Below are 13,177 nucleotides of genomic sequence, written 5' to 3' on the forward strand. Positions count from 1 at the left end.
GGACTTCACCAGCTTCTAAATCTCCCCTTGCCCCACCGCATCCCAAAACCAGCCCAGTTCGTCCCCTCCCCCCACTGCACCACACGACCAGCCCAGCTCTTCCCCTCCACCCACGGCATCCCAAAACCAGTCCAACCTGTCTCTGCCTCCCTAACCTGTTCTTCCTCTCACCCATCCCTTCCTCCCACCCCAAGCCGCACCTCCATCTCCTACCTACTAACCTCATCCCACCTCCTTGACCTGTCCGTCTTCCCTGGACTGACCTATCCCCTCCCTACCTCCCCACCTATACTCTCCTCTCCACCTATCTTCTTTTCTCTCCATCTTCGGTCCGCCCCGCCCCCCCCCCCCCCCACCGCCTCCCTATTTATTCCAGAACCCTCACCCCATCCCCCTCTCTGATGAAGGGTCTAGGCCCGAAACGTCAGCTTTTGTGCTCCTGAGATGCTGCTGGGCCTGCTGTGTTCATCCAGCCTCACATTTTATTATCTAAATCTATTTGTTGCCTTACAGCAAGAAAATTTTCAGTCTAGGTCTCTATCCAGTTAAATGACATTACATGCAAATCCACTTAACCTGCAATCCAAATGAATTATTCAACAGATTTATCTCAGACATTACACAGTACTCAAGCTTGTGATCAGAGATAATGGGAACTGCAGATGCTGGAGAATCCAAGATAACAAAGTGTGGAGCTGGATGAACACAGCAGGCCAAGCAGCATCTTAGGAGCACAAAAGCTGACGTTTCGGGCCTAGACCCTTAGTCAGAAAAGGGGATGAGGAGAGGGTTCTGAAATTTGGTCTGCTGTGATTTTTTTCTCCTTCCACAGTCTCCCTGCTTCTTTGTCAGGCTATTGTCAGGATATCCTGGAATGTCAGCTAAGGGAAGACTTTGGATCCACAGTGAACACTGGGAATTGATGATGAGATAACCCACAAGCCGCTCAGAGACTTTCAAGGCTCTGATCACAGAGGTAGGCAGGCAGTGAATGTAAAAGGCACAGAGAGAAGTTGTCGCAAAAGATAGTGGAATAGAACAGCCAGAGGTTGACCAGAAAAGCACAGAACAGGCTCAAGGAATAATATATTAACTTGTTCAGTCTTGCTCAAAAAATACGCGGTTTCAAGTACATGGAGTTTAGGCAGCCAGAAATTCAATACTACACTGCATGTTTTAGAACTAGGGAGAGAAGTTAATTAAAAGCTTTTTTTGGTTTGAATTAGTTTATTCAGAAGTCCTTTCTTAACCAATCAGCCTACTTTCTGTTTAACAAATAATTAATGTTAAAATTATAACTAAACATATTTTGGTTGATTCTGGTTATTGAATTGTTAATGTAAGTATAATATATTTTACAGAAGTATCTCTGACTCATTGACGTGTTAACAAAGATATGGAAAAATGAGCACTGGGATTTCTTTGGTTGCTATTCCTCATCACATGTTTTTGAAGTAAATGGTCAACTCCTTACCAAACACCAAACATTCCAGGCTCCACGCAAGCGACACTTGCACCAATGTCTTATGGCTAGTACTTCATGGTCTCGTCTGGGATGGAGATGGAGGTAATTAAGAGAAGAGAAAGGAGTAAGAATAGGTCACATGGCCCCTTCAGCCATTACAAAGTATTATGTCTGATCTATTGTCCAACTCCACATTCGCACAATCTCACCATTTCCCTTGATTCTTGAAGACAACAAATATCCAATCTTGAATGTATTCAATAATGAAGCTTCCAAAATCTCCTGGGCTCGAGAATCTCAAAGTTCCACACATGTCTGAATGAATACATTTCTCTTTGCATCATTCCTAAATAATCAAGCTTTTATCCTTCGACACACCCACTCTGGCCCACCCACATACCCCTGAACCCACCCATCCCATGGTCTGGAGCCCCAGTCAAGGGAAAAACCTCTCCATATCAAGCTTCTCCAGCTCCTCCAGAATCTTGGAAGTTTCAATGGGATTGTCCCATGCAGTTCTAAAGTCCAGACAGTTTAGGCATAGTTTATTCAGCCTCACATCATAGGATAATTCTCTTATCCTCTTACTCTCCTGAACTTGTATGAGTTAGCACCTTTTTTCTCTGCATCAACATTTAAAAATCTATACAGTTTTTAAAATAATATTGTGTTCTTCTACTCGTATTACCATAGTGAATAATGTTTTCTTCCCTACATTATATCCATTTTCCATCACGTTGCCCATTTACTTAACCTGTATATATCTGCCTGTTTGTGTCCCCCTCACAGCTTAGAGTTCTGCTCAGTTTTGTACTGTCAGTAACCTTTGATATAACACTTAAGGTCTCCTTGGCAAAGTCATTCACTCAGATTGTAATAGCTGAAGCCCCAAGGACTGAACTTGCAGCTCTCTATTCATTACTGTTTGTAATTTTTATTAATGACTTGGATGAGGGGATTGAAGGATGGGTCAGCAAGTTTGCAGACGACACAAAGGTCGGAGGTGTCGTTGACAGTATAGAGGACTGTTGTAGGCTGCAGCGGGACATTGACAGGATGCAGAGATGGGCTGAGAGGTGGCAGATGGAGTTCAACCTGGATAAATGCGAGGTGATGCATTTTGGAAGGTCGAATTTGAAAGCTGAGTACAGGATTAAGGATAGGATTCTTGGCAGTGTGGAGGAACAGAGGGATCTTGGTGTGCAGATACATAGATCCCTTAAAATGGCCACCCAAGTGGACAGGGTTGTTAAGAAAGCATATGGTGTTTTGGCTTTCATTAACAGGGGGATTGAGTTTAAGAGTCGTGAGATCTTGTTGCAGCTCTATAAAGCTTTGGTTAGACCGCACTTGGAATACTGCGTCCAGTTCTGGGCGCCGTATTATAGGAAAGATGTGGATGCTTTGGAGAAGGTTCAGAGGAGGTTTACCAGGATGTTGCCTGGACTGGAGGGCTTATCTTATGAAGAGAGGTTGACTGAGCTTGGTCTCTTTTCATTGGAGAAAAGGAGGAGGAGAGGGGACCTAATTGAGGTATACAAGATAATGAGAGGCATAGATAGAGTTGATAGCCAGAGACTATTTCCCAGGGCAGAAATGGCTAACACGAGGGGTCATAGTTTTAAGCTGGTTGGTGGAAAGTATAGAGGGGATGTCAGAGGCAGGTTCTTTACACAGAGAGTTGAGAGCATGGAATGCGTTGCCAGCAGCAGTTGTGGAAGCAAAGTCATTGGGGTCATTTAAGAGACTGCTGGACATGCATATGGTCACAGAAATTTGAGAGTGCATACATGAGGATCAATGGTCGGCACAACATTGTGGGCTGAAGGGCCTGTTCTGTACTGTTCTATGTTCTATGTTCTATGTTCTATTACAGCCTGCCAGCTTCAAAAAGCTTATATAATCTTTATTCCGATTCCTGCTCATTAAATGATCCAGTATCCATCCGATTCCTGCTCATTAAATGATCCAGTATCCATCCGATTCCTGCTCATTAAATGATCCAGTATCCATCCGATTCCTGCTCATTAAATGATCCAGTATCCATGCTACTGTATTACTCCCAACTCCACGTACCCTCACCTGCTGCATTAACCTTTTGCGCGTTTCCTTTTGGAAATCTATGTACATGAAGGAACAAGAGTAGGTCACTCAGCCCTTGAAATCTTGCATCATTCAGTCAATAAGAGTGTGGATAACCTGATTTTAACCTCAACTCTATATTCCTGCATGCTCCTATAATCCTTCATCTCCTTGGTAATCAATAAACTAAATAAACTGCCTTAAAAATATTTAAAGATTTTGCATCCATTGTCTTTTGAGGAAGGGATACACTATACCTGCTGGGAAGATAATAGGAACTGCAGATGCTGGAGAATCCGAGATAACAAGGTGTAGAGCTGGATGAACACAGCATCCAGCTCTAGCATTCCCGCTCCTAAGATGCTGCTTGGCCGGCTGTGTTCATCCAGCTCTACACCTTGTTGTCCCACTATACCTACTGGTTCTGCCTTATCTATTATATTAAATACATCCTCAAAACCTTAATAAATGTGCCTTTACATAAAACGAAGTATGATCAGGCAGAGGTAATGTGTTTCTAAGTGCAATGTTAAGATTTCCTTAATATTGAATTCTAGAATTTTTCTGATAATTGATATCAGTCTAGCTAAGCTAGTTCCCAGATTGCTCTCTCCCTCCTATCCAGAACAATCAGTATAATATTGACTTAATTCGAATTTGTTGGGATGATTCAGGAATCCAGATTTGGGAAAACCATAATCAGGAAAAACAAAAGACGTTAGAAGTAAATTCATAACAAAATGGTCTCCAGCTGCCTAAATGAGAGTTGAGTACATTTTAAACTGAAACACAATTTAACATCACCATTTTCAGAAGGATTTATTGACAAGTAGCACATAACATAAATTTACTGTGATGATTAGTTAAAATTACACTTCAACACGGCTGGCTGTCAGGGCTTTAAACTAAAGTCACTGACTGGCTCCACAACCAGCATCAGTAGCCAACTGTATCATGAACTGAGAAGAGTACATCAATAATCATACCACATAAGCCGTCAGAAATATGCAAAATCTCAAGTAGACCACCAAGTTGACTAATTTGTCTGACTGACTAAAGCAATTTTCACCAGGTTTTGTTATTAATAGGAAAGTTCTGTTTATTGTAAACACACGTAGCTTTAACAAATGGCAGAGAAAAGAAAGAATTCATGACTTACTACAATGCAACTTTCAACTATACCCCAAAACACACGCACATTCACTATTAAAACAAACAAAGACAGATGGTTCAACATAAATGTTATGCTTGGAACAATACAGACACAGGAAAAAACAGAATGCTGAAGCTCAGAAGTTCAGATCTCAATTGTGGGTTAAATTATATCTCTTAGTTCCTCTCATTTTAGCCATGACGACACACTGCTGTCTAGAAAACGATGGATGTTCTCAACTTTGATAGCTGGTCTAGGACTTTTCTTGCAACAATTCTCTCTAAATTTTAAATTTCCTTGGCTTTAACTTTTTGCTATTTTTAACCTTCTCAAGGGCAACTTGGGACCAGCTGTACATGATGGCTTAATTAGTGATGGTCACATCCCAAGAGTAAATTAAAAAACTCACCTGGGAGGAGGGGGAGGGGTGGGGAAGGGAGATGTTTTCAGTTTGTTGACTCTGGAGGCCTCTGTGCTCTATACTGACAGATCTGCAAAAAACTGTAACTTGATCAATCTGAGAGCTGTCATCCCTTAACTCAAAATCTCCTGGTGCTGCTTTGACTCAAAAAGTCTCACTGTTTCAACAAAAACATCTTGCACCATGGCGTCAGTTTAGCTCAGTTGGCTGGATGGCTTGTTTGCAATTCAGAGTGATGCCAACAGTAGGGACTGAATTTCCACACTAATTGACATTACCATGAAGGATTCTCCTTCTCAACGCTTCTGCTTGCCTGAGGTGTGGTGACCCTCAGGTTATATTCACCACCAGCTGGTCTCTGTCTAATGACAGAGCAGCCCCCTCTGATTTGGTATGATTATGACAACTTTACCTTCACCTCTGTTTTGCACAGTTTAAATGCATACCACTTAATTCTTACAAAACACAAAACTCTCCTGGTATTTCAGCTATATTACACTGTCCAATTTCCACCAGTTTACAGTCCAAAAAGAAAAGGATATGATTACATGATTCCTTACAATGTACACCTAGCAAGAGTGACAGAACTGAACTTATGAGTACTTTCTCACTCAAAGTAAGGGGCTGTGGAATTAATTCACTTCCAAGTCAACACTGAAGCAGAGGGTATGTCATAAGTTAATAGTACAGTGGATGATAAATGGGGGATAAGGGGATAGGGAACAGGAGAGAACATGATATTTGGATTACAGTGTATGTGGAAGACAAAAGCTTACACAGATTGCTTGGGAGTAACAGCCTGTTGTAGTTATATGTAATACAATGTACTGTCTCCAGGAAAGGCTAAAGTTTAAGGGATTTAATTTCTAATTGTACTGCTGGGGCAACAGCTCTAGAGATAGCCATACTTCTATTCCAGCACTCTAACATTTCCTGATGTAGCTGGGTGAGCGTCAAATTCTGAACGTCTTAACTACGAGTATGTGAAAAGCCCTGTACAAATGCATGTTATTGTAATGCATACAACAATCTCACTCAGACATTGAACAATATCCAAGAATGTCAACATGACTCTTATGTGGGATAGACAAGACTGGATCTGTACAACACTGGCTTTAGGAAGAGTGAAGGAAGAAGCTTCGCCCAATTATAAAATTGCCCTTTCAGTCGTAATATGAAAGGCTGCAGATGCAGCTTCTTGGTGCCATGAAAAAGCTACATCTTTGCAAATATACATTTAAGACCAGCTTGCTTGAAGGTATTGTTCACTCTGGAAGGTGGCTTTGCGCACCCCAACAGCCCTCTAGTGTGCTAGACAAGTGATCATCCTTTACCTGAGAGCACATAAGAGGTGGGAGGCTACTTGACTAGAACAGGATTACATGCTAAGATGATCATCCAATGCTCACATGCCTTGCAGCACTCATTCCTGAACAATCATCTAAAGGTGGCTGATTTTCATTTAAATGTCTCTGACTTTCAGCCCAGATAATTCAACATAAAATGAGCATCAAATCTGAGACTTTTTGACTACAACAATCACCACAAAAGTCATATACCCACATAGATATTACAGGCCAAATTGTAGCTTCATCTGAGCTTAAAAACATGGAGCAGAATTGCTAAAATACCCATACCCTGTTTTTTGATCTGCCACAGTCTCTCTCCAAAAGTGCATCGATTTAAGCAGCAGCTGATGTCTAAAGTGATCTTTAGCCATGGCCTCCTTCTCTCTCTCCTCCACAGAGATGGCGGTCTTCTCACGCCAGTTCCACCAGAACCGCAGCAACATGCAACGAGTAGAATGAACCACAGCCTGCAGAAACAGAAACATTTCCATCAAAACCCTCCCAGTTGGACACCAGATTCCCCTCCTGGCTTTCATGTTAATTGATACTGCCACTGGTTCTCTTCCTTCCTGCTTCAAATCTTCTAACCTTACATCGACTCCATAAACACTAATCCTTGACTTTTCAACCATGCTCCCTCCTTCACCATCCCCAAATCCATGCTAACCTGGCTCGAGATCCACCATTTTGTCCAGCCCACCACAGTACCAAATTGACTCTACGTAAAGCCATAAATGATATCCCAAGTGACTGTGGCAAGCATGAACTAACCATCCTCAATCCGACCAGTCTGCAACCTTTAAAACAGTTCACTGGCACCATCCTCTTCTGGTGCCCCTCTGCTGTCATTCACCGTGGTGGGATTTCTCTCACATGGTTTCTCTTCTATCTGTTCAGTCATAACCAGAGAATGGCTCTCTTCTAACTCCAACACTGTTAACTCTGGTGTTCTCCAAGGATCAACACTCACCTCCCAGTCCCTTCTACTTCTCATCCATATGTTGTCCCTCAGTGACACGATCTTAAGTCACAGCATCAGCTTCAGGTTGTGCGCTGACAAAATCCAACTCAACCTCGCTATTTCTTTGCATAAACTTTCAGTAGTTTCTAAATTCTAAGATTCTGACATCTGGGACCAACACTGCAGAAATTTCATGGCATAAAACAGAGAAAAGACCAACATCATTGCTTTTGGTTCCTTCTCTAAACTCTGTAGCCACATAATCCATTTCTCTTCCTGGCGACTGCCTGAGACTAAACATGACTGTTTGCCACCTCGATGTCATATTTGACTTAAAGTTAAACTTCGAATCATATTATCCGTGACACCATTAATTCTCTCATCCACGCCTTTGTTTCTTCTAAATGACCATTCTAACATACTCCTGGGGCTGGCTTCCCCCTATAAACTCAGTATCATCCAAAACTTTATTGTCTGTGTCCCTCTTCACACCAAGTCCCAAAAGGTCTCCATTTGCTGACTGACATTGAATCCTGATGAAGCAAAGCTAAGATTTCAAAATTCTCATCCTTATTTCCAAATCTTTCCATGGCTCACACGTCTCCTGAACATCTTAATCTCCAGCTGTACAACCCTCCAAGGTGTCAATGTGCTTCAAATTCCAGCCTTTCTGGGCCTCCCCAGTTTGAATTGTTCCAGCACCAGAGGCCAGGCCTTCAGCTACCAAGGTCCTAAGCTCTGTAATTTCCACCTGACAATTCTCAACTCCTTGAAATTGGCCACTTCAATCCACCCTAATACCTTTTTATGTAGTTCAGTCACATTCCTGAGAAGTGACGTGTTATGGGATGTATTGTTAAAAAAGGCTTTATATAAAAAGATAAATTGCATTCGTTACCAGGAAAAACTGGCGCATAAACATGAAAAGTCATATCATTGGAATAGTATGTCACTCTTCTCGCAAATCTTTTTCAAGGGTAACGAGCCATTTGTGAACTGCATTAACTGCAAATCGATATGGAAAAGAAATGCAGTAGCTAACTATCGCCAAGAAGATCCCAAAACTGGCAGTGAGATAAAACAACAGATAATCTCCTATAGTACAGTTGTGAGCACAAGACATATTGATCAGGATACTGGAAGAGCTTGCTGTTTTCCAGGTAGTGTTACAGGAACTTATATATCCAACTGAGAAGGCATACAGGGCCACAGATCAACAAGCCATCTCAAATACAGAACATCAACAGTGAAATACTCAGTGCAGTATTCCATCATTCCGGCACTGTAGTAAGAATCTACATTAAGTGCTTAACACCTTGGGTCTGGCACTTGAACTCACAACCTTCTGGGTCGGAGATAAAAAAGCACAACCTACTCATTCAAGGTTGATATCTTAACTAATTCAATAGTTATACCCATTCAGTTCAACAGCAGACATGTTGAATGATTACTTTCTTTCAGTATTCACAGGAGAAAAGGAGAACGACTGAACAGGCTCACGTGGCTGAATGGCCCACTCTTGAATATACGTTCCTATGTTCCAATAATGGCTCCAGTCAAACAGATCAACTATATCCCCAGATTAATTTGACAACAGAAATTTTCCACAGAACAAGAAAGGTTATTATGTCACCTTCTGTTTTGATTAACTGTTGAAAGGGTAAAAGTTATAGTTACCAATCTTTCTGCCATTCGATTCTCACGCTGACGATCCAACTTTTCCCACCATGCATAAAAAGCCAGTTTCAGCAACATCTCTCTATAAGGGTGGTAAATGACAAATTACATAGTAGCTCTCAGTCACACCATTCAACGTACTTGTATTGCTGGAATAATTACCCACCACAGACCTTCCCAAATCAGTGGTTAATTCATTTTAGTGAGGTGATTAAGCATTGGCAATCTGAACCAACCAATTGCATAAACACTCAGATCCCGTCATTTAAACAGATTACGGCTGACCTGTAACTCAACTCCATTACCCTTCATATGCCAATCTAACAAAAACAAACAATTTCAGTTTTAAATTTTTAACTGATTCCCCCACCTTCTTGAACAGACTAGTCACATTTCCATCTACAGGCTGTTAGTCCACTTGGTAGCAAGCCTTCCAGCAGCTCATAATGTGTGTTAGCAATGTCAACAGGTACTACAAAGATGAGCTTCAACCGGCTGTCACTTATTTATTTTCCAGCTAGAGGCACTGAATCACCATCAGGTACTCTACATTAATTAAAAGAAAAGAACAAAAAAAGGAGAAGCAAAGTGGGGAAAGAGGTCGCAATCTGAAATTATTTCAGCAAATGTTAAGTCTAGAAAGCTTTGAAATATGTAATTGAAAGAAGAGGTTCAGTTCAAATTTCCATTGAGGAGCTTTAGAACTGTTTAGGAGATACAGGATGGAAGGGGTGCAAAGCAGAGAATTAAAATGGGATAAGAGTAGGGGCTCAAGGTTGTGTGTGAGGGTTGACTAAACGTATTCCACAAAGCAAACTCTAGTCTCCCCCATAATAACAAAGTGTGGGGCTGGATGAACACAGCAGGCCAAGCAGCATCTTAGGAGCACAAAAGCTGACGTGTCTAGGCCCGAAACGTCACCTTTTGTGCTCCTAAGATGCAGCTTGGCCTGCTGTGTTCATCCAGCCCCACACTTTATTATCTTGGATTTGCCAGCATCTGCAGTTCCCATTATCTCCAGTCTCTTCCATGCACAGGGGATGGTGTCCAAACTAATGAGCACAATATAAGTAAAAGTTAATTATTTTTCACCCAGGAAGTGTGTTTGGGCTCTTGGACATTGACAAAGGAGAAATGAATCGGACATACATTGCATGGGTAGATATAGTGGAAAGGAGAGACCCTTGGTGGGCGATTGAGCAAAGGATAAGGGTATCACAGTTTCTTTGGAACCCTGCGATCGGTGGTTACATCCATAGCTGAGGGTGACCATCAAATGTAGAATGCAGTGGAAGGTCAAGGAGAAGAGAAACCTAATATGGTCTTGGGAGGGAGGAGGAAAGACAAGAGCAGAAGGGGGGAAATGGAAACTCCGATGTGATCAAGGTCCCTGTCAACCACAGTTGGTGGGGACAGACATTCTTCAGTTGAGGATACTGGAGAACATATTGAGGCACCAAAGTTGTTATTAAGGAAACCTACAATGGTTCTAGCTGAACTGCTTATTCATGGGGTATGATACATTCTTTGTTCAAGTCCTACTCAGATTATTCAACTCTTTTTCCTAGTACTTTTATAGTTGTATCACCAGCTTTTCTTGCTCCTAACCAGTTTGGGAAAATTTTGTCATCTGTTTCCAACTTCCACCCTTCTCTCAATTCACATGATTCCTCTAAGGACAATTCTTTTCCCTCATTCTAATTCTTTGTCTCCATTTCTGGGGACAGACAGGAATGGACAAGAAATCCTGGCTCTGTCAGCAATGGCCAGACCCCACAAGAGACCAAAAGCCAACTGACACTTTCTTTTTCATTAATTTAGGAGATTTTGGGATCGCTCGTTGGGTCAACACTTATCATCTATCCCTAATTTCCCCTGGAGAGAGTGGTGGTGAACTTCCTTCTTCAACTGCTACAGTTTATTTGTGCTGCTCACCCTTACAACTCCAATGAAGCAGAAGTACCAAGGGATGTCAGGCAAAACTCTCACCAAGCTGAGTCGTTGTATTTCTATGGTCTAACTTGTTGCCAATTTACATATATTAAAAAACAGGCAAATGGGCGAGGGTGCGGAAATGCATCACAGAATGAGGTGTTTTCAGCAGAGGGATTAAGTGGGAGAAAACCCACTCTGAACACTTAGCACCAGGACTGTACCTGTGGAATTCCCACGCGGTCTCTTTCATCTGATTCAGGCGTTTCTTCTCATTGACAAATACTTGCCACCTCTTCAGATATAAAGGTAGTAAGGTCCAACAGTAATGAGCATAAGCCTTCTTATCCTGAATCTGAAAAAGCCCAAACAGCATTACATATAGAAAATGGACCCTGGCTCCAGCATCTGCAGTTCTTGCTATCTCCTGCTCTTTAAGAGGTTAATTTTTGCTTCAAGAAATAAGAGACAAGCAAAAGTAGCCGTGATGACAGATGAGTAAAAAGCCTTTGGTCTGTCTAGTCTGTCCCACAATACACACATTCACACATACACACCCAAAAATGCTAACCTCTGGGCTAAAAACCAGATAAAAATCCAGGCTAATTTGAGGAATAAAGGTGGGACTTCTCTCCCATCTATCGAGGTAATCAAACTAGACCTGGATTTCACTCCAGCCTTGATTTTTTTTAAAAGAGTTAAGGTCCATCATAAAAAAAAGTCCATCTTTTCCTTGAAAGAATCCAGTGAAGCAGTGTCCACACATCAGGCAAAAATGGTCTGCTTTCTCAGAGAGGAACTACTTCTCAGCATGAGGTGGGGTAGTGGTAATATCATTGAGCCATTAATCTTAGACTAAGCCTTTGGAGACAGTGGTCTGAATCCCACCATGGCAGATGCTAAGAGCCAAATTCAAATGAAATCTGGAAATAAAATCTAACCTAATGACAACTGTGTAACTGCTGTTCATGTCATTAAAAACCCATCTGGTTCAATTAAGGCCTTTGGGAAGGGTTTATACCATCCTCACCTGGTCTGACCCACATATGGCTCCAAATTCACAGCAATGTGATTGACTCCACACCCTCTGAAATGGCCCAACAAGCCAGAGTCGTGCCAATTGTGAGAAAGTCTCAAAAAAACAAAGAAACAAAACCAGATGGACCACCAGACATTAACTTAGACACTAGAACCAATTATGTCAAACAGTCCTGGTGATCCTGCAAAATCCTCCTTCCCAATATCGAGAGGCTTGCGCCAAAATTGGGACAGCTGTCTCACAAGCTAGTCAAGAATGCCCTGACACCCTGGGGCATGTCCTGCCACACCAGCAGGGGTATGCAGTCAAGAAGGAGTTAGCCTGGGAGTCTTCAATATTGGCTCCAGGTTTCAGGGTGTCTCACCGCATCTGGTCAATCATGGGCAAGGAAATCTCCTGTTGATTATCACATGCTACTGTGTCAACTGTTGAATCAGTACTCGTCGATATTGAGCACCACTTGGGAGAGGCACTGAAGGTGACAAGGGCAAAGAATGTCCTATACATAGGGATCTTTAATGCCCACCATCAGGAGTGCTTAGCAGCTCCTGGTGTGCTACCGGTGTCGAGACCCAACAAGAAGGAAATGTCAACTTTGCTCACCAATCTAACTGTTGTAAACGAACCCGTCCATTACATTATTAAAAGGAACAATCATCGCTGAGTCATCAGAAAGACAGAAGCCATGTTTTCTCGTTAAGGCAAGCCTCCCCATGTTTCTATGAATCACAACCACCTGTGCTTAAATGGTACAGTCTCAAACACATTCAGCAACTCAAAATTAGGCTCATGAGACACTATTAGAAATCAGAAGTGGCAGAATTATATTTGACTGCCATCAAGCTAGGTGATCAATCTTCGTTCAATGAATAGGAGGTGCAATACCAGGCATACCTAGAAACAAGCTGCTGTGTAGCTACAAAACAGGACTGGCTGTATTACAAACAGTGAAAGCAGCATTCAATGGACAGAGATAAGCAATCCTAGAACCAGTCGTCAATCAGTCCAAGTTCTGCCACATACAGTTGTGAATGATGATGGCCTATTGAACTAACAGCAGTTGGAAATTTCATAAATACCCCATCCACAAACGCAAAA

The 13,177-nt window shown here is 42.0% G+C and overlaps 1 protein-coding gene across 5 annotated transcripts in view; it reads right to left on the reverse strand.

The window, feature by feature from the left end:
• The window catches only part of sfi1 (SFI1 centrin binding protein), a 117,453-nt gene that overhangs the window by 62,803 nt on the left and 41,473 nt on the right, over nt 1-13,177 (reverse strand). For all 5 annotated transcript variants that reach the window (XM_059655151.1, XM_059655149.1, XM_059655150.1 and 2 more), the window contains exons 15-18: nt 11,265-11,395; nt 9,109-9,190; nt 6,759-6,937; nt 1,475-1,550 (exon numbers count right to left, since the gene is read on the reverse strand). In XM_059655151.1, the coding sequence (XP_059511134.1) occupies nt 1,475-1,550; nt 6,759-6,937; nt 9,109-9,190; nt 11,265-11,395 (468 nt within the window). The remainder of the gene's footprint in view (nt 1-1,474; nt 1,551-6,758; nt 6,938-9,108; nt 9,191-11,264; nt 11,396-13,177) is intronic.

Source organism: Stegostoma tigrinum, chromosome 26 (genome assembly GCF_030684315.1).
Source record: "Stegostoma tigrinum isolate sSteTig4 chromosome 26, sSteTig4.hap1, whole genome shotgun sequence".
Lineage (NCBI taxonomy): Eukaryota > Metazoa > Chordata > Chondrichthyes > Orectolobiformes > Stegostomatidae > Stegostoma > Stegostoma tigrinum.